Source organism: Pteropus alecto, unplaced genomic scaffold (genome assembly GCF_000325575.1).
Source record: "Pteropus alecto unplaced genomic scaffold, ASM32557v1 scaffold50, whole genome shotgun sequence".
Lineage (NCBI taxonomy): Eukaryota > Metazoa > Chordata > Mammalia > Chiroptera > Pteropodidae > Pteropus > Pteropus alecto.
In genome coordinates this window covers 4,514,419-4,537,799 of record NW_006431918.1, presented here as the reverse complement: position 1 = coordinate 4,537,799, position 23,381 = coordinate 4,514,419, and the positions used below count along the sequence as shown (strand labels likewise).

The 23,381-nt window shown below is 46.1% G+C and overlaps 1 protein-coding gene across 2 annotated transcripts; it reads right to left on the bottom strand.

Moving 5' to 3' along the window:
• Positions 1–17,607, bottom strand: ZNF395 (zinc finger protein 395). Of its 2 annotated transcripts, none has more exons than XM_015585093.2 (10): positions 17,506–17,607; positions 14,837–15,083; positions 13,259–13,491; positions 11,329–11,438; positions 7,740–7,975; positions 7,155–7,255; positions 6,130–6,424; positions 4,730–4,822; positions 3,767–3,870; positions 1–3,532 (listed from the first exon to the last, which is right to left on the bottom strand). In XM_015585093.2, exons 2-10 carry the CDS (start codon positions 15,068–15,070, stop codon positions 3,421–3,423), a joined length of 1,518 nt encoding a protein of 505 aa, XP_015440579.1. In that variant the 5' UTR covers positions 15,071–15,083; positions 17,506–17,607; the 3' UTR covers positions 1–3,420. The 2 variants fall into 2 exon arrangements, with proteins under 2 accessions (XP_015440579.1, XP_006906306.1); XM_006906244.3 differs by lacking the exon at positions 17,506–17,607 and adding an exon at positions 17,128–17,359.
• Positions 17,608–23,381: the final 5,774 nt, after the last annotated feature.

Below are 23,381 nucleotides of genomic sequence, written 5' to 3'. Positions count from 1 at the left end.
TCAGACAATGTACCATTTTATTCCTTATAAAATATATTTCATATTGTTGCTGTAAAAACATTACATTTCACATTTAAAAAAAAATTTTTTTTAACAGTAAAAATAATACTTGGAAGACAGCTGGGGGAAAAGGCGCCAATAAGACAAATTCACAGATGGGATTTATCTCCCTCTTCTTTTTTTTTTTTTTTTTTGTCTTTTTTCTTTTTTTTCTTTTTTTTTTCTTTTTTCTGCCCCTGGTAAAGTCAGAACCTGGGAGGACCAGAAAGTAACAGGACAGACTTCTTCAAACAAATCAGTTTCCACATCCAAGTTAACAATGTCCTCCAAGGAGCCAAGCTGCGGCTTACTGTCACGATGTGGACATTGCTCCAAACGGTCTCTGAAATTACAAAACCGCGTTCACAGCCAGCTTAAACGTCACAAAATTAAACCCAAGCTCTCTTGCTCACTGGTCAGTCCTTGCGCTCTGCACCTGTGACCTCGCTTGACCACAGACATTCGCAGACTTTCTCTGCACTGAATGAGTGTAGATTTAGTATCGTTAAGGCTGGTCAGAGCAGGCACCACAGACTCCCCAGGTAATTCCGAGTGAGGGTCACGTCACTGGAATAAAGTTCCCCAAGATAACTGCTTCTGACAATCAGTCCTGTTAGTTTCGAAAGCGCACCTATGGCATCTCACCATCTATCAGATTCTGCGGCCCAGGTGGGCTGGGAAGTAGGGAGAGATGTAGAGATGAACAAACAGGCATGATCGCTGGACCAGTTCACAACCACCCCACCCTCCGAGAAGAAACAAATGGGGTCGTGACCCCAAGGACAGACGACATGTCAAGAACCAACACAACAGCCACAAGATGGAGGTGTGGGAGGAGCGGGGCCGCAGGAGGCAGCCACCACCCGAAAGGAGGACCGAATGCAGACGGGAAAAGCTGCACCAAAACAAAACACAAGAAAATAAACCAAGAAATAAAACCACCTCGGTTTTTATACGGTTTCGTCAATTTCTTCTTTCTCTCTTCCTTTCCTGTCCTGTGTACTAATGATATGAGAAGCCTACCCGCCTTAGAAAAAAATCTTTATATCCAGTTATATCTACGTGATCCAAAGTGAAGGGGGCAAATGAACACAGCTTTTCTAAAGACGAGACTCAGCAAAAACTCAGATTCGGGAGAAAAGGAAAGACGGGGCTGGGCAGAGTCCCCGCGTCTCAAACACTCCCTTCCCTCCCTGAGAAGACCTGAAAATGGACAGTGTGCAAAGTGAGTAGAATCATGACATGCAACGTCCTGCTGTCAGCTTTTAATTCTCAGGGAGGCTGAAGGGAAAAGAACCCTGGGCCATCTCTTGCTGGCCTGGTTTTGAGATTTACCAAGAGACAGATTCCACATCTATTTCTTTACTAAGTTATAAAAATATACCCCATCACCACCAAAGACACCTGTGCATAACTGTCTTTCCCTTCTGTCACCAAACCCAGGTCACCATCACCCTTCACAACGTCAAGCCCCTATTCTTAGGTTGGCAAGTTTTCTAAGACTCAACATGTCTTGAATTGAGAAGCATATGCACATATGCACATTTCCCATGAGAAGCGGCAAGAGGAGTTCCATAGCCAGGTATTTCCCCCTGGGACCAAGAGGATGATCTCAATGAGAGCCAAGGGGTAGGATTCCCTTAGCCCCTGACATAGGTCCAAGGCAGCGAGCTAGGCACCCATTCAAGCAGGCCCTGAGGAATCCCCACTGTCACACACACGAAGAAAAAGCGAGGCTCCAAACAAACGCATGCCTGCCCTCAGGGCCCAGCTCACCCTAATCGACCACTGGTCAGCAGGGCACTAAACTCCCCACACCTCTCCCTCCTTCTTCATGAGAACACCTTTGTCTATTTACCTCCCAAGCAATGCTGTCCAATCTACCCTCAAGTCTTGAGGCCTCTAGAAACTCCAGGGGCTGAAGCACCAGGAGCTGTGACTTCAACCCCAGGGACTCCTCCCAGGATGTCCTCAGGACTCTCTTAAACATTCTCCGTCCCATCTTTAGACAAGAAACGATGCTCAGCAGGTACCTGGGCAGGTCACACTGCATCAAAGTGATCTTCATCACCTAACACTGGTAAAAAAAAATATCCAGAAGCCTCCTCCTTGCCTAGAGTCCTGTCCTACGTATCACCTAAGGAAGAAGATCAGATAGCTCCCAAATAGGCAGGTAAGCCCACCGAATAATGGGGGACCTGTCAGCTTCTCCATCATGGGGCAAGCTGCCACTTAATCTTTCTATCTAGGCTCTTCTCTCTCCTTCCCCCGCACTGGCCCTGCCTGCGGCCTCGGAGGACAACGGGGAAATCCCTGGTGAAACCAGAGAAAAAAAGGAACCTACCGCCCCAATAAAAGGGAACTTTAATCAGATAAAGGCTTCTAAATAAAAAAAAAAACATAAAAAACCATAAAAAAAAAAAACAAAAAAAACAAAGAGTTTTAGAGGTGTCATTTCCATCAGAGGCGTCATTTCCATCACTGGAGGGAGGAAACTCAAGATGGAGTTTATTTTCTGGGATCACAACAGAGAGCTTTGCCGATTTTCAAACTCTCTGGCTTGTCCTCAAGGAAAGAGGAAAGACTCTCAAGGTAGTGTTTAACTGCCACATTTCAGAAAGTGAACTCCTATTAGCCTTTTGGCTCAGCTATTTGGGGACAGTCTTTTAAAAAATCTATTAGTCTGGGCTTTGAGAAGAAGCCATACATTATTTGTTGGGATGCCACCCAACGTCTGAGGGGACCCAGATTCAAAGAGTTGTCACCAAGAAACGGTTTTCCTTTTACTTCCCAGGAAAGCTGCTTGGTGAGCACATGTTCTCCCATCTCCACGATTCAGGTGGAGAAGAGCCGGCTGCACCTTAAAAATCACCCAGATGCCCCAGCTCCTCCCACCCCATCCAGGGTAAGTCCTGCTCTCTGAGTTATCAGCCAGAAACTTATGTTTTAAAGAAAAGTGAATTCATCTTGCTCAGAGTCCCTTCTGGAAGAGTAGAAAAAGCAAAGAATTCACCAATTCAGCCGGAAACAGAATGAGCTGTTCCTTCTTTTGATGCGTACAAACTAATCCCCTAGAGAGAGGGGATGTGGGAAAGGGAGGGTAATTAATTCTTTGGTCTCTGGTTTGATGCAGAATACCCTTGGTCAGTTTTGGCTCTCTCCTATTTGAGGGGAAAAAATAAGTTCGTTTCTTTTTTTAAAAAATAAAATGTTCCCACCAGGGAAGGGAAAAGGTATTAAGTATTAAACCTTAGCCAATAGAGCCCAAACTCCCAGTGTCCACTCTATCTCTAGGTATCTGCTGAGGGCTCACGCATCTGTCTTTTGTCATCTGGCTGCCATCAAGGCCAGGAGCAAAGAGGAGGAGCCGGTTGGACGGGTTCAGTCCAGGAAGCGCTGGCAGGCCTTCTTCCAGCGGCAGGCTGTGCACCACTGGTCCCGGTGCTCAATGCCATACACTTTGCGGCACTTCTTAGCCTCCCCACGGGCCTTCCTGCCAAATGAGAGTAATGAGGGTACAGTCACGCGCTGGTGGTTAGACCTGGAGAGTGGCCAGGTGTGAGGCTGAATGAACCAGCGGAGGCTGGAAGGGGTGGGAGCCAGCAGGGACAGAGGCGGAGAGTGTCCTCAGCTGGGCTCCACACACCCCCCCTGCCTGGAGACCAGGGTCAGGTGGAGATAATGGGGACAGAAGCCCAAGGGAGGCCACAGGAGCAGACAGTCTCACCTGGCACTACTCTGGGCCCGGGGTGGAGAAGTGACAATCAGGTGAGATTTCATTGCAGGTGGTGGCTGCTGGGGCTCGCTGAAGCTTAGCGACCGGCTCCGGACCTGGGCGCAAGTAGAGGGGTCATAAGCACAAGTGAAAGGTGAGAGAACCGTTCTACAGGACATGTGGTCACACCTGCGGAGGCCCTCCTAGTGCCAGGAGGCCAGGAAGTCTTCTCTGGAAGGATATTCTAGGCAGAGGTGAGCAGAGGCCCAGGAGGGAGGGGAGGCTGGAGAGAGAGGAGTAGGTTTTTAAGCTACACTCATGCTATAGTAGGAGCCACAAGCAGGGGAACCACTTGCCCTGGCCACCTCGGGGACTTCTTCCTGCAGATTTAGATGAAGTCACTATATGTGACACAAAAGGAGAAACTGCACTGCCTCAATGGCACTTTAGGCCCTCAGGCTTTTACAGTGTGTGATACCTTCCTATGGGAGATATTTAAGACTAGAACCCACTATGTGTGGTTCGAGTGACTTCCAATTTATTTTAGTTGAGAGGCAAGCAGTCTAAGGCACTGGTCCACAGTGGCCTTGAGACTTCCCTGCCCACCTTCTTCCTCTCCAGCTTTCCCACATTCTCTCCCTTCTTAACAAGCATCTGCAGATGCTCAGGGCTAAACAGGGCACTGACCCTGACCTCGCCTCATGATTTTTCTTGGTAATAAACTTGACTGATCCGGGTACTCCTCTGCAGGTACCTTCCTTCTATGTTCTAAAAGAACATCTGTTCTATGTTCTATGTGGCCAGCTGGGGAGTTCTAGGCAAGAGGGGTGAGTACATGGAGATCTTCGAGAAGTTTGGCTGCTAAAAGCAAGTGCGGGGAGATGGCCTCCAGCACGGGGTACATGTTGGGAGGGCCCTCAGCTTGTTTCAGGACCCCAAGGTGCTAGCGGGCTCAGGGACAATGGGCACACTCACCGGAGAGAGGGAGGAGGCCGTGGAGGGGGCGGCCGCCCAGCTAATACTGGTGTAGATGTGTGGCGAGACGGGGATCTGGAAGGATGGCAGGGCCTGCGGGAGACAAGAGAGCATCAGCCTGGATCCCAGCGCAGGGAGCTTCCAGAGTCCACCTAGTCCCCCTGCAACTTCGTGGTCCACAGCAGAAGGTGCACCTCTGACTGGAAAGTACTGGGATACAACAGAATGTTCTTCTCAAGAGAAACATATGAGCACCCAGCTCTTCGACTCCTTAGTGCCAGGCTCTACTCTTTTTTGAGAACCCCTAGCTCAGAGCTGGTGTACACGTCAGCCTCAAGGCTTAATCATCATAGCGGATTAACTTCTTGGCTGGATCACCTACCAGGAACATGCTGTAGGCAGTTCCCTAAAGATGTCCAAAAGCCTCTGTGCATTGCTGCACAAAGTATGTGGCATCCCCAGCAACACTCTTTGATGCCCATGTTTAAGTCTACTAAGCCACACTCTCTGCGCCCCATCTCACAGGGTTAGCCAGCGGCCTGGAGGGCCATCTGAAGTCGGCCAAACATTTAATAGCTAAGTGACCAGTCATTCTAATGAGGAGAGTTGGTTCATTTTGTAAAGGCTTTCTAATTGAAAGCATTGCTTTTTAACTACTAACTTGCAAATCAGCCAAGAGTCTGATAAAACTAATAAGCTACAAGCATATAAGGCTTTTAAGAAAAAGTGGCACACAGCAAGCTGTGTGTTCACTGAGCACTTACTATGTGCAGTGCAGACCATCCTAAATGTCATCCCCTCCATGACAACTTTCCCAACCACACCAGGCATAGTAGCCTGGTCCTTCCTGAACCTACAATATCTTGAGTTAGGTACACTGACTATTTATTATAATTAATCACAGTTACATATTCATTTGTCTCTCCAGCTAACCCATGTACTTCACAAGGTGAGGGACTAAATCTTACTCTTCTATCTGAAAAGCACAGCCCACTGCTTGACACACAGAAGGTATTCAAAAACTGGGTGCCAATTGTTTGTTAACATAGGAACTCGGGATTTGCTCTGGGAAGCCCAACTGCACTACTCTGCCCCCTTTTATAACCAGTGATGTATCAATTACCCAGAGCAATCCATCAACTTGGTTACTCAGAGCATTAGCCAGATTTCTAAAAATCACTCAAGGCAGCCACTGATGAAGAACTCGGGAATTCCCACATTTATTGAGTGTGAAGTCATTTTCCTTTTCTTCGTAGTAGAGACAAGCAATTTAGCTAAAGAGCTCAGCCTTCGATCATGGTGGTCAGTGGCCTGTGATCAGGCTAGCTGGTGGCAGCTCAGACACGGAACACGTCCTCATGGCCACAAGGCTGAGCTCCCAGCATGCCCCAGCCCCATACCTGGTACGCATGGTCGGCCTGAATGTGCCAGAAGGAGCCAGGAGCTGACTTGCTGAGAGCACCAGAGGGCAAATAAGACTCCAGGCCAGGGTGTTCTGGGCCTGAGGTCTGGGCTTTGGGAGGAGGCGGTGGAAGAATGGCAAGGGGTGGGCTGGTCACACTGGGGATGGGAGCTAGGTCGGCTGTGGGGGTGCCAGCAGCGGCAGCAGCAGCAACAGCAGCTTCCTCCTTCATCTGCACTTCCGTGTAGTAGAAATCCTCCTCCCGCTTGAACTGGTCGGAGTCCACAGTGTCCCTGTGTGGGAGGGAGACACGGTGATGATCAGGGACAAGTTGCCTCAGTTCAAACACAGGGGAAACTGAAGTGCAAGAGGCTGTGCTTGCTCAGGGCCACCCGGCCAGTCAGGGACAGAGCCCGAGAGAACACCCAGGAGTCTGCTCCCCGTGCCACGCCGCAGGGGAGGACGTGCTTTCACACCAGTAGGAACTGTTTCTTCTGGCACCAAAGGCTTCTCTTGCGGAATATGTGCGAACCTCTCCCCCTACAGGAGTCACCTTACTCGGAGCTCTGCCACGGGTCTTGCCTGGGCCCCACCTACCTGTGGTCACGTTCTCTCCTCGAGGGGAAAGGGCTGTCAGCCAGTTCCTCCGCCGTGAGCAGCCCGGGCTCCAGGGAGGCAGTGTTAAGGGGACGCAGGCACAGGCTGCACGAAGGGGTCTCACCCGATTACCCCTTTTCTACTAAAACATCTTGCTTCCTACAGTGAGGCAAGAAGGTGCCTCCACAAGAAGGGTAGAGCCCTTTCCCATGGACTGTGTCAACATCTCCGCCGTAAGAGGGCCCTTCCTTCCTGGCAAAGATCTCTCTCCAGCAGGCTATTGCCTTGGGCATGGGAGCCAGGGACAGGAACCAGGTGGCACTCTCAGCAAGTCACTTTCTTGGAAGCATTCTGGGTGTGTGTCATGGGGAATCGGCCCTGAGTGGTACCCCAGGCAAAGAGGCCCTGGGCTCCATCCATACCTACCCCAGGTGGAGGGCTTTCACGTGTCGCTTGATGCCCACAATTGAGCGTAGAACTTTGCCACAGTTTGGCCACAGGCACTTGTACATCACCTTCACAGAGTTCTAGGGAAGAGGAAGATGGGGTCATGGGGATATGCTCCTCTCCCCCGAGCCTCTCTCACCCTCAGCCTGTGGAGACTCAGCCGCCTTCCTGCAGAACCCAACGAAATGCTCTAGGGAACGGGCTGTCCCGGGCCAAAGACACTGACAAGCAGGGGCAATCGGCCTGGACCCAGGGGATGGGCCTGGCGGCCAGCAGCACTGCCTGGTGCTGTGGGTCAAACCCCCTGAAGGTTGCGTGTGCACAGGCCTCCGAAGGAGTGTAGCGAAGAAGGCAGGAACCGGGGCCGAGGTGAAAAGCGGCAAGAACGGGCATCACTGAGGGCTCCTGGGAATATCATGAGGGAACAGAGGCAGCAAAGGAAAACTGAAATGGGATGGAGCCTGAGAACACCTAGGACCTAAGAGGCCGCGTCCCCCCAGAGGCTGGCCCCACGTGGACGTCAGCCCCACCATCCTCAGCTCATGCTCACACCACACCACGTACCTTTCTTTTACGTGGAGCTGGTTCATCCAAAAGGAAAGCGTCCGAATCGGTCTCAAATCCATGATCAGTTTGGGGAGAACCAAAGGCGTCGCCAAGGTATTTGGGGCTGGCCTGGGGGTGGGGGGGCGAGGGGGTGGAAACGCCACTGCTCGCACTCCAGTGCCCGCTCGTGGTGCTGCTGCCACTGTCGGACACATCCCCGCTCTCCTTCCACGGGTCACAGGCTTGGCGAGAAGCTGGCCGGAGAGAAGACAGAGGATGCTCACAGGCCTGTCCCCAGGCATGGCTCCTGGCATGGTTCTGTGTACACCAGATTCCGCCTGGACAGCCCAGGTCAGAGACCACGGAATTCTAGTCTGGAGTCTATGTTCCCGAATCTGATTCCTGGCTCTGCCTGGCTTTGCCACTCCAGGGGAACAAAAAAAAAAAAAAAAAAAAACCTCACCTTTCCGAGCTTCAGTAAAAATGAGGAGTAGGTCCATTCATCACAGTAATTTCTCTGGGTAGCCCTGTTCTGCTCCAGTGGACATCTCCTGTCACAGCTATGTTGACAATCACTGACCAACCAATGTATAGTACAACTTCATTTTGCACATTATGAACAGAAAGATAGCCTAATTAGAGTGTGTTTCTCATTTTACATGTTTAAAAAAATAGCATGAGGAAAGGAGGGCGAGGGGCAAAGCCTCTCCTGCCTCTAGGCCTAAAAGGGTGGGTGGGAACGTGAGCAGACACGTGTGCCAGGCACCATGATGGAAGCCTTCCCTATAGCAGAGGAGGATGAAAAGGCCAAGTTAAGAGCTTATAGACTAGGCTTTCTTGAAAAATGCCTTTCAAACATTTAAACCTGGGCAAGTCCATCGAAACCTGCGTGTAAGAAGTAACCATTCAGCCAGCTCTTACAGCTGATGGGACGTGTAACATTTACCAGAGGTAGCTGCAGCCCAGGTGGTTCCGACTTTTAACCACAAGCAACATATTTAGAAAAGGAAAGATAAGCTCTGACAGCAATTCAGACCAAAAATAGATGACAGGAGGCCCTTACGCCCGACATGGCCCTGAACCCTCTGTCTGCTCCAGCCAGATCACAGTGAGACACGTAAAATTTTCAGTTTTTAAATGCTTGTCTTCAGGCTACTTTAGGCCCAACCCAGACTCTTCCATTATTAGGCCATAAATCCAGATTCATTTACAGTATAGAAAAACCTATAATTCTGATACACAGGGGGGAAAAAAACTGTGACACAAGTATGGTGGCCATGTCTCCAAAAGCCCCAACTCCCACAGATGTTCCACAGAGCTCCTGACGCTGGATTCTGAGATCAAGTACCAGATCCCTCGTGACCAAGATAAAAATCCTGCTTTTTGTCTCACCCTGTTCCATATCCCAAACTGCTTCTAGGCTAGACGAGACACCTGGAATGCACCTCCAGCATTCCATGTTTCCAGTGCAGCCTCTCCTGAATTAAATAAAGCTCACGCACCAGGAGAAGCGCATCCAGACAGAGTGGAATGGATGAACTCTTCCCTCCTGAAATATCACCTTCAAGTCCCAATGCTATGACTTCTTGGAAACCAAAAGTTTATGACATCTACACATGGGACTTAAAATAGGGTAGCTCTTCAGAGAAGAACTCAGGAGCCGCCAACAGGCCAATGGGTCAAGAGCCCCCACAGACGTCCCCTCGTGGAGAGAAGGGCAAGGGAACAGAATGCTATATCTAGTGCAATCCGGACTCTGGAAAAAAGGGCAGGTCAAAGGGCAGGGAAACCCCACAACACAGCAGCCATCCACAGAGAACCCTCAGAATGGCTCAAACGCCGAAACTAGCAAGTTGGCATACAAAGGAAGAAAAACACAAAACAAAGCAAAAAGTTAATATCATAAATTAATCTATACATTATACGGTGAACATGAATGAACCTTAGATCATAAGCTTTCCCAGGGCAGAGTAATAGATACATTATACCATGAGAAGAAAGAGCTCCCCTGCAAATACAAAGCAATGAATTCACAGTGAACCTCTAAGAAATATTTGTAATCCCCTCTGTTCTCCATACACACACACACACACACACACACAGAGCCATCCGAACGATACAGAAACTAAAGGATATGGCAGTTTCTGTGCAAAGAGAATTCGTAATTAGAACAAGGTTTCAGTTGTTGTGTAGACATCACCTTGATGTTGAATACTTTGACATCATGAGCTGCCAAGGAAGCCTTTTTTTCCACTGACTTCAAACACATTATATTACATATTATCACGAAAAATACATATTATAATGAAAATATATTATAATGGAAATAATGTTATAATGGAAATATATAATGGAAAAAGTCTTTAATAAACAATTTAAATTTTTTTGTCCAAAATGGACTTAAGATATCAGGATCATGGCATATCATCAGTTAGATGTGTCTAAGTTGGTGCTGGGGTGTGTGCGTACGTGTGAACATATATGTAGGTATTCTATACACACAGACGCACACACACAACCTAATGGGAATTGTAGTCAATGATTTTCTTGCCCTTTATGCCACTTATCTGAATCTTCCTCCTGTTGACCAACGTCCTGGATCTCCTAAACGCACAGAATTTCCTGAGAAGTTAAAATTGACTCCTTTCCTCTCCATTTTGCTTGCGTAGCTCCCAAGGGCTAAAAGAACAGGTGCACAATGCTATGCCTCGCCACTAGGTATCAACAGACATAATGACTTCAGAAAGCTCGTCACTGGTGACAGACTTCGGCTGAAATAAGTAAATTTGCTTTATCACTCCTTTAAATTTACTTTCTATATAGGAAGATTACTCATGAGGGATTCCTGTAAAGGCCCCTTTCCTTATGGTACACTTTCAGAGCTAACTCCACATTTTCCTATAAGCTTTTAAGCAGCTCGCAATTCGGTTAGATCTCACCAATGAAAAAGTTATTCCCTGGGAGTAAGTTAGGCCAGCCCTATAATGAATTCCAAAAAAAACCTTCAGGTTCACTACCGGTCTCATCAAATTACTAATATCCAGCAACCCTGTTTCCTCCCATGTTACTGATAATGTACTTTGGGGAGTCACACTAGTTTCTTTTAATTTATAAATTTGCTGTGAAGTCATACTATCGCTTTGAACAAAGCAATTAGATTTATTTCAGACTTTAGCTCGTTTATTCCAGATCTTGGGCCTGTAGGCCCACACTAATTTATAAGGCTGAATTAGGCACTTGGAATGGGGGCATGAACCTCCTGAGGCCACTAGGGGATCATTTAGTAAATTTCTACCTGTGTGAACTAAATATTCCTCTACTGGCCTGTTCAGGCCCCCACCAAAGTGCCTCACTCACTTACTCCCATAGAAGAACTTACTCAAGTGGCCAGTGTGGCTCAGCCCCGTGCTCAATCATCTTCACAATGCACCAGGAAACTTCTCCCCAGATGAGGAAACTGAGGAGACAGAATGGAAGCATCTAACTCAATGTCACTCAGCCAGTCTGGGATGCAAGTGAGAAGAGACTCTAAAATCCTCCTGCCAGGCCCGCTGCTCAAAGCAGAGGAAGTCAGTCACTCCGAACCCACATGGACTCCCTTCCTCACCAGAGAAGTTGGCCTCGGCCCCAGGAGGACTCTGCACGACTGGGCTGCAGGACAGGGACGTCAGCACCATTGCCGCCATCATTTCATCCATTTCCACTGCATCTGACTTCCTAGATTCAAGCAGGTGAGTGCCAAAGGTTAGTTTCTGAGACTGCAGGTCACGCGGTCATCTTATATTTCTGGACTGTATCCTCCCACATCCCCACTCCAATCAGCCAGTGTGTACGTTATATAAAGCATGAAGGTCTCTTCATTCTTCATGAAAAATACTCATTCTGAATTACGTTTACAGTATCAGTCAACCCCAGTAGGAGCAGGTCAGTCCCTATCCCACAAACACCTAGGGGCAGCTCCATTCTCCCCTGAATTTACTTCCTCATTCTGCAGCTCAAAATAGGGGATTTTACTTGGGGGGATAAGAAGAAGAGTCAAAGCAATGAAGTAAAGCCCGGGCATAAAAGATGCCCGCTGGAATTTGAAAGCGCAAAAATTCCCTTTCTTTTTCGGTCTTATATTCAGATTTAAGAGGGAACAATTACACTAACCAATCCCTTTCCCATCCCTACGAGAAAAATGATGAGGTATTCTGCTGGCTTCTGAATGTCAACAAAACCTAGTACATAAAGCCAACGAGCAAGTAAACCAGAATCACTAAAATAAATCTCCTGATGCAAATCTCAATGCTTTACATGGCAGAGGTCTATAAAATTTTATGTGTAATTCTTAAAAATCCATATAAAGTTACATTTGTAGAAGTAAATTTAGAGCTGTCTATAAGTCTAAAGTATGGAAAGTTAGCCTAAAATAAATTTCTAGGTGGCTCATCTGTTTCAAAGGACTTTATTAATCCATTCTTTACAATTCAGATCCACCAAAATATGTGACTGGGTTTAACATAGCCAAACCAAGACCCGTAATATATTAATCATATTAGCATCTCCCTTCTTTTTATATGATCTTTGTATTTTTGTTTCCACAGAATAGAAAAACAAGTTCTTTGCCAACATTCCACTGAATTCACAATCACAAATATCGTTGCTCTTGTCTGGTCTCAATATACCGGCTGCACTGTCAATAACAGCAGTATCCACAGCCACACACGGAAAGGTGGAATGAGATTTCACTGCTGCACATCCTGAATATAAGACAATCGCCATCAGCAGACTTTCTTTTCTAATCTTAAAAGATCAATGTATGTAGAACATATAACATAGTAATTAGGGTATATATGTATAAATAGTCTCAGGGAAAAAAAATGATATCATAAAATTCTAAAGCAAGATATACATTCTTCATTCATTGTCAGTGGTTTCAAATATATAAGCCAGGGGTCCACAATCTATGGGCTGTGGGACAAACATGGCCTGACACCTGCTTTTTGTGTGGTATGAGCTATAAGCATGGTTTTATAATTTTAAGTGATTTTAAAAATCAAAAGAACAATATTATTTCTTGACATGTAACCAATGAAAATATATAAAATCCAAATCTGAGTGTCCATAAGTCAAGTTTTTTTGGAGTTCAACCGTGCCCATTTGTTTCTGCACCGTCTGTGGCTGCTTTCACACCACCAGGCAGAGATGAGTTGCTGTGACAGAGATTGCTTGGCCCACAAAGCCTACATTATTGACACAGAACAAGTTTGCTGGCTCCTGATTTAAGCCATTTTCTCCGTCTCTCATCAAAAACGAAGAACTAATTTCAATTTAAGCATAAAGGGAGGAAAAGACAGCCCTTAGCTGAACCAAAGATATAAAGGGAAGAAAAGATACCAGTTCTAAAGGATGCCCTCTCTCTGTGTCTCATTTGTCCAATATCTTGACAACTAGACATGCAGGACTTCCACATTCCTTCCCCATCACAAAACACCCCACCACTCCATACCTCGCCACCCACATGACTTTCAGAGCCCAGGTTCTCCCCCACAAACCTCTTTGGAACGTCAATGTTCCTGGAGACAGGCCTGTAGGCTGGCGCCTGGCTTCCCTGCTCCGGAGGGGGCGCCTGGGGAAAGGCACCCTGCAGCTCCGCCAGCCACACTTCCTCTGCTTTACAGCAGATTTGCAACTTCTGGTCCAACAGCCAAACAGTCACCTTGTCCTCTGCCCAACTATGCTGCTCCACCAGTCCTGTGCACTCTTGACCCCCATACCACACATAAACCTGGGCGGAGAGGAAAACAGCAACCAGTGGTCAGCACTTGGTAGTTCTCACCCAATATGCCCCGAGCTCTGCGAGCCAGGATCCATCCGTCACACACTGCATTCTCTGACTCATCTTTAATTCCAGCAGAGGTTCCCAGGTACCTGCTTCCCACCTGAGCACCCACACAAGCCACAGTGGACTGGTTCTTTCCCAAACAGATCCTTACAAACGCTCTACATGGTGAGAGTGAACATGTCAGTTTCTGGAATTTTTTTCTGAACTTGGAATCTATATGGAGTTGAAGCTAAGCTGTTCTCTTAAAATACACTTTTAGAATTATAAGATGTTTTCTCTAAGCCTTGTGGTAACCACAAAGAAAAAGAGAAGGAACCAAAACAGAGACTACAACAAAATCAACAAATCACAGAGGAATACAGAGAGAGGAAGAAACAAGGAACTAAAAAAGTCAGAAAACGACGAACAAAACAGCAATGGTAGGTCCTTACCTATTGATAATTACTTTAAATGTAAATGGATTAAATTCCCCAAATGAAGTTGGAATTTGTGTCCATCCTCCTGATTTTCTGCCCTGCCTTGCCTTAGAAGTCCTATATATCTGCTGGTTCCCAACTACTGCCTTGAATTGCTCAACCTGCATATTGCGCTTCACAGACTTCTGAGTCTGAAGACCTAGAAACAAGATGGTAGAGGTGGAGAGGTAGGCTGACCTCTCTAGCAGTTGGTTGTTTTACCTCCTGGGAAGCGAGGCCTGGACAACAGAAGCCTCAGACCGGAGGGTATCTATTTATGGGCCCTTAAAAAGGTAATAAAAGAGAAGCCCATGCATGTGGACCTAGTGATAATATCAGGTACGGGTGAGAGCTGAGCCCTGACACGAGGGGAGAAAACACTAGAAAAGAAAATCCAAATGTATCCTGACTAAACAAACACCTTCCTCTCTTAAAAATGTCTAAAAGTAACTCCAAAGATATAATCTTATCTGTCTCTTAAAAAGCTGAGATTCTTTCCTTCGTTTTGCAAAATTGCAAATTGAGGCAGATTAAGAGAAACTGAGCTCTGGTCAAGCTTGGAACTGAGGTTCTGAGTAGGCCTAAGAATGTCAGGTGTCCGGTCTTGCCAGCTTTTCCTCCAGACAGCACTGTCGTGGAGGAGCCCTGGGTCTGCTGATGTCGGTTCACTCTCTCCGGAAGCCTGCCACCCAAGGGCCCACAGGGCTGCAAGGGACAGGTCTGTGCACAAACCGGTGCCCAGCATTTCCAGCCTGTTGCTTGGGGCACCACTGGCCTGCCGGCCCCAAGCCTGGGAGGATGAGCCACCTGTCCACACACGGGGATCAACCTACCTTCTGCCCTGGCTGAAAGGCCACCTGCTGGAGGCCTGAGGTGCCGGGAGCCTTGAGAACTTCCTTGAGCTGCTCCTGGCAGGAAGTATCCTTAGAGACTAGGAAGGGCTGGGGAGCCACCCCGTCCAGCAGCTCCGCCTGAGGCTCTGAAGGTGGGGCAGCCCCGGGTGGCCCCAGTACCCGGGCTCCCAGGAGGGACCGCTTACCAAGGCGCCGGGACAACACACTAGCCATGCTGCTGTGTTTCCTGGGGAGGGAAAGGGAACACAGAGTCTTATTCATTTTTCTGGAGGAATCAGGAAGCTTTTGGTACAGAACCCTACACACAGCAGGAGCCATAAGTGTCCATTAAAACGGATGAAACATTTTAAAGTAACTTTCACGATTATTTCTTTTTACAAAAGTAACATCTATTCTTCGTAGGACATTTAGAAAATAGTGATAAGCATAAAGAAAAACAGATCATGCAAGAAGCTGCCTCCCAGATATACCCACTTTTCCTAGATAGCATTCCACGCTTTCTCCTATACATATATTTACATACTTTTATTTCTACAAAATGCTATCGTGGTTTGGAAAACTGAATTTTCACTTAATACCTTGTGTAGGTTTTACTATATCACTAAATGTTATTCTATAAAATCACTTTTAGAAGCCACACAGTATTTTCTAAGGCAGATGCATCATTCCTCATTTAACAAGTCCTTTACCATCGTACTTGGGGGCTATATCCAGTATTGTGCTGTTTGAACTGCTCTGCCTGCAGGGAGCATTCTCTGAACTCAACCTCAGCAAACACACACTCACACCACTTCCTTAGGTTGGGTCCTATATATGATAAGGCCACAGTGCCCTTAACGACAGAGATACCACCATACATTCTGAGAAACAGCGCTGTTAGGCGATTTCATTGTTATGTGAACATCACAGAGTCTAGATAGTATAGCCTACTACACATCTATATTGGTGTAGCCTACTGCTCCTAGGCTACAAGACTGTGCAGCATGTTACTATATAAAACAACATGAGATTGAATCAAGCACAAGAGAAAATGATGTGATCAAGAGACACGGTAAACAAGATGCATGAGGCTGCTGGCCGGCGTAACAGGCACACTGTCACACCGCAAACTTTCTCTATAAGTAAAAAGAATAGTCTAAAATAAAGACAAAAAGCATAATATAGTAAATACATAAACCAGTAACATATTTATTATCATTATCACATATAATGTACTGTAAATAATTGTATGTGCTGTACTTGCATACGACTGGCAGCTCAGTGGGTCTGTTTACACCAGCATCACCACAACCACGGGAGTAATGCATTGTGCCACCACATTACATTGGAATGGCTGTGACAGGAATTTTTCAGCTCTATTATAATCTCATAGAACCACAATCGTATCTGTGGTCTATCGTTATGTGACACATGACTGCATTAATAAATCAAAACATGAGGACATTTATCAGATAGATACTCGTAGATTTTCAAGCTCAGCAAGCTTTAAAACTTCAAAGAGCCACAGAAACGAGCTATGCTAACTCTCCTCTCCTCGTTTCATACTTGAGGACACTAATGCTGAGAGCTTAAGTGACTTGCTCACAAAGTTGGTGCCAGCGCCTGAAGGGGAGCTGGTCTCCTGGCTCCAGACCTGGGTGCCCTCGCTGCCTTGGAGCTGCCCGCACACCGCCTCCAACGGCATGTGGTGTTGGCTACTACCACAGCCCTGACGTGAACCAAGCGAGACCAGCCCGGGCCTCAGCGTGTTCATCCCATGGTGGACGGGACCTGTTCTGAAAACGACACACGTCATTTCAGCATGCTCTGAGGCGCCACCGTATCCCCATCATTCAAACCTGAGAAAGAAGGAAGTTGGGTACCACCACCCTCCACATTTTACAAAGGGGAAGAGCTAGGGAGGAGATACCTAAACCAGAAACCCTGGTCAGATGCTTCATTAGCCAAACCCCTCCTGCCTGAGAGGAGAGGTTCCAACCCCCCTGGCACTCAACGAGCACCAGGGCTTGGTGGGGCCATCAGGGATCTTCTGGGCCATTCCTTGACCTTCGGCACCTACATCACTCCAAAACAGAAAACGCTTATCCTCCAGACCCTCAGTGATCTATATCAGTCAATAAGCTCATTCTTGAGAAATCCTTCCCTTGACGAACTGCTCGCCTGGGATTGAGTAAAAACACAGACCTGCCCTCAGGCCACCTGGTCAGCCCCGACTCACAGCCTGCTTCCCCATCGATAAGTCTCAATGTTAATGCTTCCGCGGCCCACACCTTAGGGGAGAAAATGAGACTGTTCCTGTAGAAGCTCTTCACATCCTGTACAGTGTGACAGAAAAAGGGCTTTTACAAATCTTTTACTCAGAGCTTCAAGAGCTGGAATCAGATAGCATGGTATCTGCGCCACGAACTCCCTAGAAAACAAAAAACAAAAACAAAAACAAAAAGCTAAGAAAAAGGCTGGAGTCACAGCCTATCCTACAGAGCTCCTGTGTAGATGTCTGGTGACTCCACATTCCATAACTCCACTGGACACCTTTACTATAATAAAAAGGAAGAAAAACATAAGGAGTAAATTCAAATTTTTGACCACTACAAAAAAAAAAAAATGTATATCCAAGCTGACTTGGTTTTAAAAATTCACTCACCTACCTTCACCCCTAAATCCTCAAGGCAGAAACAAGAACCTCTGACTCTCAATTTAACTCCATTGAGCTCTTCAGAGCTAGAGGTGAAGCCGCAGTGCCACTTAGAGACATCAGATGGCAGCATCCATCCAGAGAAACAATCCTTTTCTTGACCAAAAAAAAAAAATAACAAACTCAGTGGCCACCCCCACTTTCCACAGCAGGAAGTTTGAGGTTTCTATCACTGAAAATGAAGAAAGAGTAGTATTTCCAAAATTCCTGAGCTTCCAGTCTCCAAATGGAGCCTGAAATATTCGGCTGACTCTGACAACGTTTTTGTAAGCCTTTTTTCTTGTTGTTACAATTTAAAAAATACTTTTTATTTATTTGGTTTGTGACCCCACACCTTCCAAAGTCTGCTGGATGTGCAGAAAGCTGGTGAACCTGCCCACTTCCCGTTTGTTCCCACGTGTGTTTGCTCTCCTTCTCCGGCCTTTATCCTTCAACTGGCCCAAATTCTACACTGATATGCATTTTATTCATTTATAGTATGCCCAAATCTTAATTTTTAAAAGCAGAAGAGAAAGGAGGAAGGGAAACTGCCTTTGTTAAGTGCCTAACAGGCACTAGCTTTCACAAATTGTATCTAATTTAATCCTCTGAACAACTTGAGGTAAAAGACATGGTCTTTTGCTTCTGATGAGGAAACTGAGCTACAGACAGCTTAGGCTGCTGAGGCTACACAAGGAACCAGCAGCCCTGGAGGCTGAAGTCATGTCTACCTCATGTGGAAGGTGACGACGATCTTGCCATGATTCCAGGAGGGGTGGGATCTCTCAAAATAAAACACTCAGTTAAGTTGCTTTTTATCTACGTTTTTTTTTCCTATGTCAGTGAAACTTGATAGAAAAAAACTCCGATCCGGCAAGTCTCTACTTTTGTTTTCTTGTGTACTTTCTTTCCCTGAAAATCTCTTCTCCGCTGGCATGTTAGCCTCTTACCTACAAAACAGACGTCAGTGCTTTAGTGTGACCTTGCTAAACAATCCCAGTCACAGTTAATCATTTAGTGGTTTCGGAAGAACTTTATACACACACTGCCCTCTGAGAGGGTGCAAAGAGATAATGCAATCACTCTCAAAAGTTTAGATTTTAGCCAAGTTTATACTGGCGACCAATTACACAGAAGTGAAAACTACAAATCTAGACTAAATGTAAACCGGGCAGCATCACTAGGTGGGATTCCATGCCTCTCCTGTGTTCATCAGCACCCTCATAATATTATGGACATGGCGCGACAGATAACACAATCAGCAGTGTCCTTCAAGGGCTCAGAAGTAGATAAGAATACATAAAGAGGCCTGCCATGCAGGTGGGTGAAGGAGCCTGGGTAACACTGGACCTTAGACTGACTTTCTAGGACTGCCTGTCACTTTACACTTCGGATCAAGGGTCCCACCCTCCCTTCTAGCACATTTCTATCCATCTAACTGGAGCCCCCTTCAAATCTCTTTCCTGATCTCTACTTCTATTCACTCCCCTATTGGTTTCTTTCTTGGGAGCTATCAAAGGTCTCTGTAAACTAGCCATCCCCTAATTTGCCATATGGTTCTGGTCAGCAAAGAGAAATCAAGAAACACCCTTTGGGAGGGGGTCGCGGGGGCATAATAATAACAATGTTTCGACATATAGCTGAATCCTCCTTTATAGTGTTACATTCTTGACTGAAGGAATTCTTTGATGGAAACATAAACTCTTGCTAAAAAAAAAAGACTTCCCGCTAAGGGATCCTGAGCCCTCTTGTGCTTCTTACCCTTGCCACTAATAGGAGGGACTGGCTACCCTAGATTATGTATTCTGGTCAATGTCCGAAAAGGGTTAGCCCCTTTCCAGGCTCAGCAAACATATCCTGATGTGCTAATAGCCCTTAATGAGGACTTCTGCCATCAGTTAAATAACTGGAACAGACAGAATAGGAAAACAAACTCGCTCTGTGGTTCTGAGTTGCAAATTGCTCTTTGACATGTGACTGTTGCCAGACAACCACATGTCTCAGCACACGTACGTGTGTGTACGCACACACTCATGCACAATGGTTGCTCTCTCCTACCACCCAGGGACACAGCAGCAAGCCATGACATCACCTAGTGGAACTTCTAGAAAAGTCAAAATGATTCATTACACAACTAATAATTCAGGGTTTTTTATTTTTTAAGTTAAGGAGAGAGAAGTTTGGAGTAAGTCTCCCATTTGTTAAATCTTGGATGCCTGCTACCTCTCTAATAAACAATTTATAGATGGAGGTGAGGGACAGCAGCCCTCTGCCAACAGTTTCAGGTTCTCTACTAAACCTCAACTTTTTATTTTATGATCTCCACTGGGTAACCACTGTACAGAACGGCAGTTTGAGTTTTCAGTCCTTTGGCTAATAATCTGCATTCTTAATCTTTTATCAGAAAGTTGCTTTTTTCTTATAAATCTGTCAAGTTTTAACCTAATTTGTTTTAGTGTGCTATTCTAAGCTCGTCCAAAGGTCAAAATGTAACAAAGCACATCTCTTCTTTTACAACATAAATCAATGGAGAATAGGAGTCCCAATTATTTTTCAGCAATTCTTAGCCAGGGACGATCTCTGTTGAGAGATGCCAAGTGCGTCTGCAGCATATTCATATGTAGATATGTCTATGGTCCTCTTAATGTACAGGTCACCACTTGAACTTGGCAAAAGCAAGTGGGCATACTCCGGCATCACCACCCAAATTCTGCCTGGTGGTCGGTTCTCAAGTCTTATTTTGCCTTCTCCAGAGAAAGTAAAAAATGACTCTTCATTGAGTATATATTAACCTTTTCTTCCCAAAGGACTCTATCCAGCCTGGGTCTGGATAGAAACTCTTCTGAATGGAGCCAAGGGCCTGAGCTAAAACTTCTAGATGTCTCAAGTTATTTAACAGGCCTTGATATACCATTTCTAAAATGTATGATGTGCATTTTAGATTTTAAAAATACAAGCTTAAGATACACCGCACTGAGCAAATTAGTGATTGATTCAATACTAATATTTCTAAATCAGTTGTTCAGAGAATGACCACTTGAATTTTCAGAGCATTCTAATTACCGTCTTTTTCTGAAGGTTTTTAAAAACTGAATTACACTGCATCAATGTATAATAGTTGAGAATACCCATAAAGTTAAAATTATAGACTATCAGGATTGACAGGGATCATAAAGATTGCCCCTCCCCCATTTGAGGCTGGAATCCTGGTCACAGCATCACCTATAAGTGAGCATCCAGCCTTCCATTACTGTGAGTAATAGATGTAATAGAATAATGGAAGGAAAAATAAGAGTCCCAAATAGTAGTGTTATTTTCATATTCCAGCAGATGGGCCATAGAAATAGGTCATCTGATCTGGTTACACTGAATTTTCTCCAGCAAATAATAAACAACTCTAACCATCAGATACTTCTGTTGGTCCAAATGCACAACGGTCATTCAATCAAGTAAAAGAGACCATTCTGTTTGCACTGTGGGCCGGGGAGGAAAGCATTTTTACAGTTCCACCCAGGAAAAAGCACACTTCCCCTTCCTTCACACCTAGCTCCCCATTTGCTTTCAAAACCGCCACTGGCAGTGCCCTTTGTTCCTTGCTCTGTCATTTATACGCGACTCCGTATTACACAAGACAGTTCTTAGCACAGTGCTTGGCACACAGGCCTTAGTAAACTGCAACTATTTCTACGAGAATCTCTTAGACGGCATGAGCCCTTTGAGGGCAGAGGCCGTATCTTGCTTACCCCATCAGATTTATGATTCTAGGTAGATGATATTCCCATGGGTGAGGAGAGCCCCAGATTCAAAAATAATGTGTTCTGAGACATAATACCTGCTACTTGCCCTAAAATGAAGACAGTTACCAAAAGCAAGGGGAAAGTTTTAGTGTTCAAACTCGGTCCTAAGAGAGAAGTACTATCTTGAAAACAAGCAGAGAATACTACATAAGGAAGAAGGCATAACTAAAATCACACTTCCAAATGTGCCATGGGAGGCAGAGAGCTTATCCAGCACCGTTCTGTACATGCATGGGGGGGAGGGGAGAGGACACATGCACATGTGTACGTGTGGGTGCATGCGCTGTGGTTAAACCTGATTTGCACTGTGCTAAAACTATGTGAGAGCTCCAGAAGGAGGCGGGCAGATGGATGATTGCTGACTCGGCATTTTTACCCAGAGCCTGCGGGAAGGAGGGAACCAGGAGCTGAGTACCTCCAGAAGAACAAGCCTCAGAGAATTAACACGTCTCTCGAGCAGTTTTCAGAGTGAGGGTGTAAGAGACCTGCACATTAATTCAAATGACCAATGAATGAATACTTGAATGGCACTTGGGTTTACACGCACTTTAACACACACCTTTGGGGGTTTCCTTTTTTTCCTGACCTCCCAGCAACTCAAGAAAATATGGAGAGACAGTATAATCTCCATTTACAACTCAGAAAACTGAAGTTTCTCAAGAGGGTTACTTATTTGCCCAAGCTAGCAGGCAGTGGCATTTGTAATTTTCCTGGCTGCTCCTGGTCCAATTCTCTCTTCCCCAGCCGCATGGATGGGGGTGCTCAAGACCAGGGCTCAGGACAGAGGGTATGGACAGAGGCCTTTGGAGTTCACAGCTCTGATGCCTTTACTTTGCCTTGTCTGAACCTCACAAATGCTGTGAGGAAGAAAGTGTGAGTTTCATTGGGAAGAAGGGATCTAGAGGCACCTGATAGGAAAGAAAAGCAAAAGCTGGCAACAAAAGAACCACCCCAAAAACACAAAACACAGACGAGAGAATTTAAAAAGTCTAACAATCCAGGACCCATTAGCATAAGGCCCTGAGGGGTGCACAGGTGAGAAAGGGGGCCTTTGTGGCAATGATGCCCAACGTGTCAATCTCGAGAGCAAGGTACAGGGTTCATCATGTTCTCACTCCGCTAAGAAGGCAGAGAAACACAGACTCGACTTCATATACTCTTTTCATTTAATTAGTTAAAAACAGAAAAACTATGTGGAACTCAAGAGTCATTTGAATGAATAATGGCATTCCCTGATGGCACTAAACAAACAGGCAGCGGGCCTTGTGGGAAGGGTGAGAGCCACCTGGTGACTTGCCTCGCTAGAATCAATAGGTAATAAAAAGGCAGCGGCCCTCTCCAGTGGTGGATTATCAGAGTACACAGGGCTGCAAGTGCCTAAGGCAGATGTCATTTGGTCTGAGAGCCAGGCCAGAAGAGTGAGATCTGAAATTAAAGAAACACCATGCCCACGTAAAGAAGCTTGGTTAACTAGACAGCTAGCCGGAACAGATAAATAGTTAAGGGAAGGGAATGAGGTGCTCAGATAACCCTCAGGAATCCAAGTCTCACCCGGGAGCCACTGTCCGAAATGTAAACTCACGGGAAATAAGCTGTAATCTTGGAAATTATAAGGCCCAAGATAAGAAACATGTGCTGTTCGGATGACAGAACATTCTAGCGGCTGATAACATTTAAAAATCTGAAATAAGAGATGGATACCAGAATTGTTCCAAGACCAGGATGGCTGACTGGCCAACGGGAACAGATCTGTCTGGCCAGAAGGCGGGTAACCAGGCTTCTGCAGACCAACTTTTAACCCAGCTTTCCCCGTTATTCTCACTCTCCAATTAACCCCTCAGCTCTTTTGTGTCAGGATGGGGGGCAGCTCCTCACCCTGTCACTCTATCACCTTCTCCTGGGAGACTCTGCTCGCTCCCCTAAGAGGGGAACATTCCCTCCAACATCAGTGGGAATGCTTCCCATTCCCAGGGGTGCTGTGGCTGAGGGGAAAGAAAGGCTGGTTGCCATGAAGTGCTAACACTGCCCCTTCTAAATGGATACCCAGCCTGTT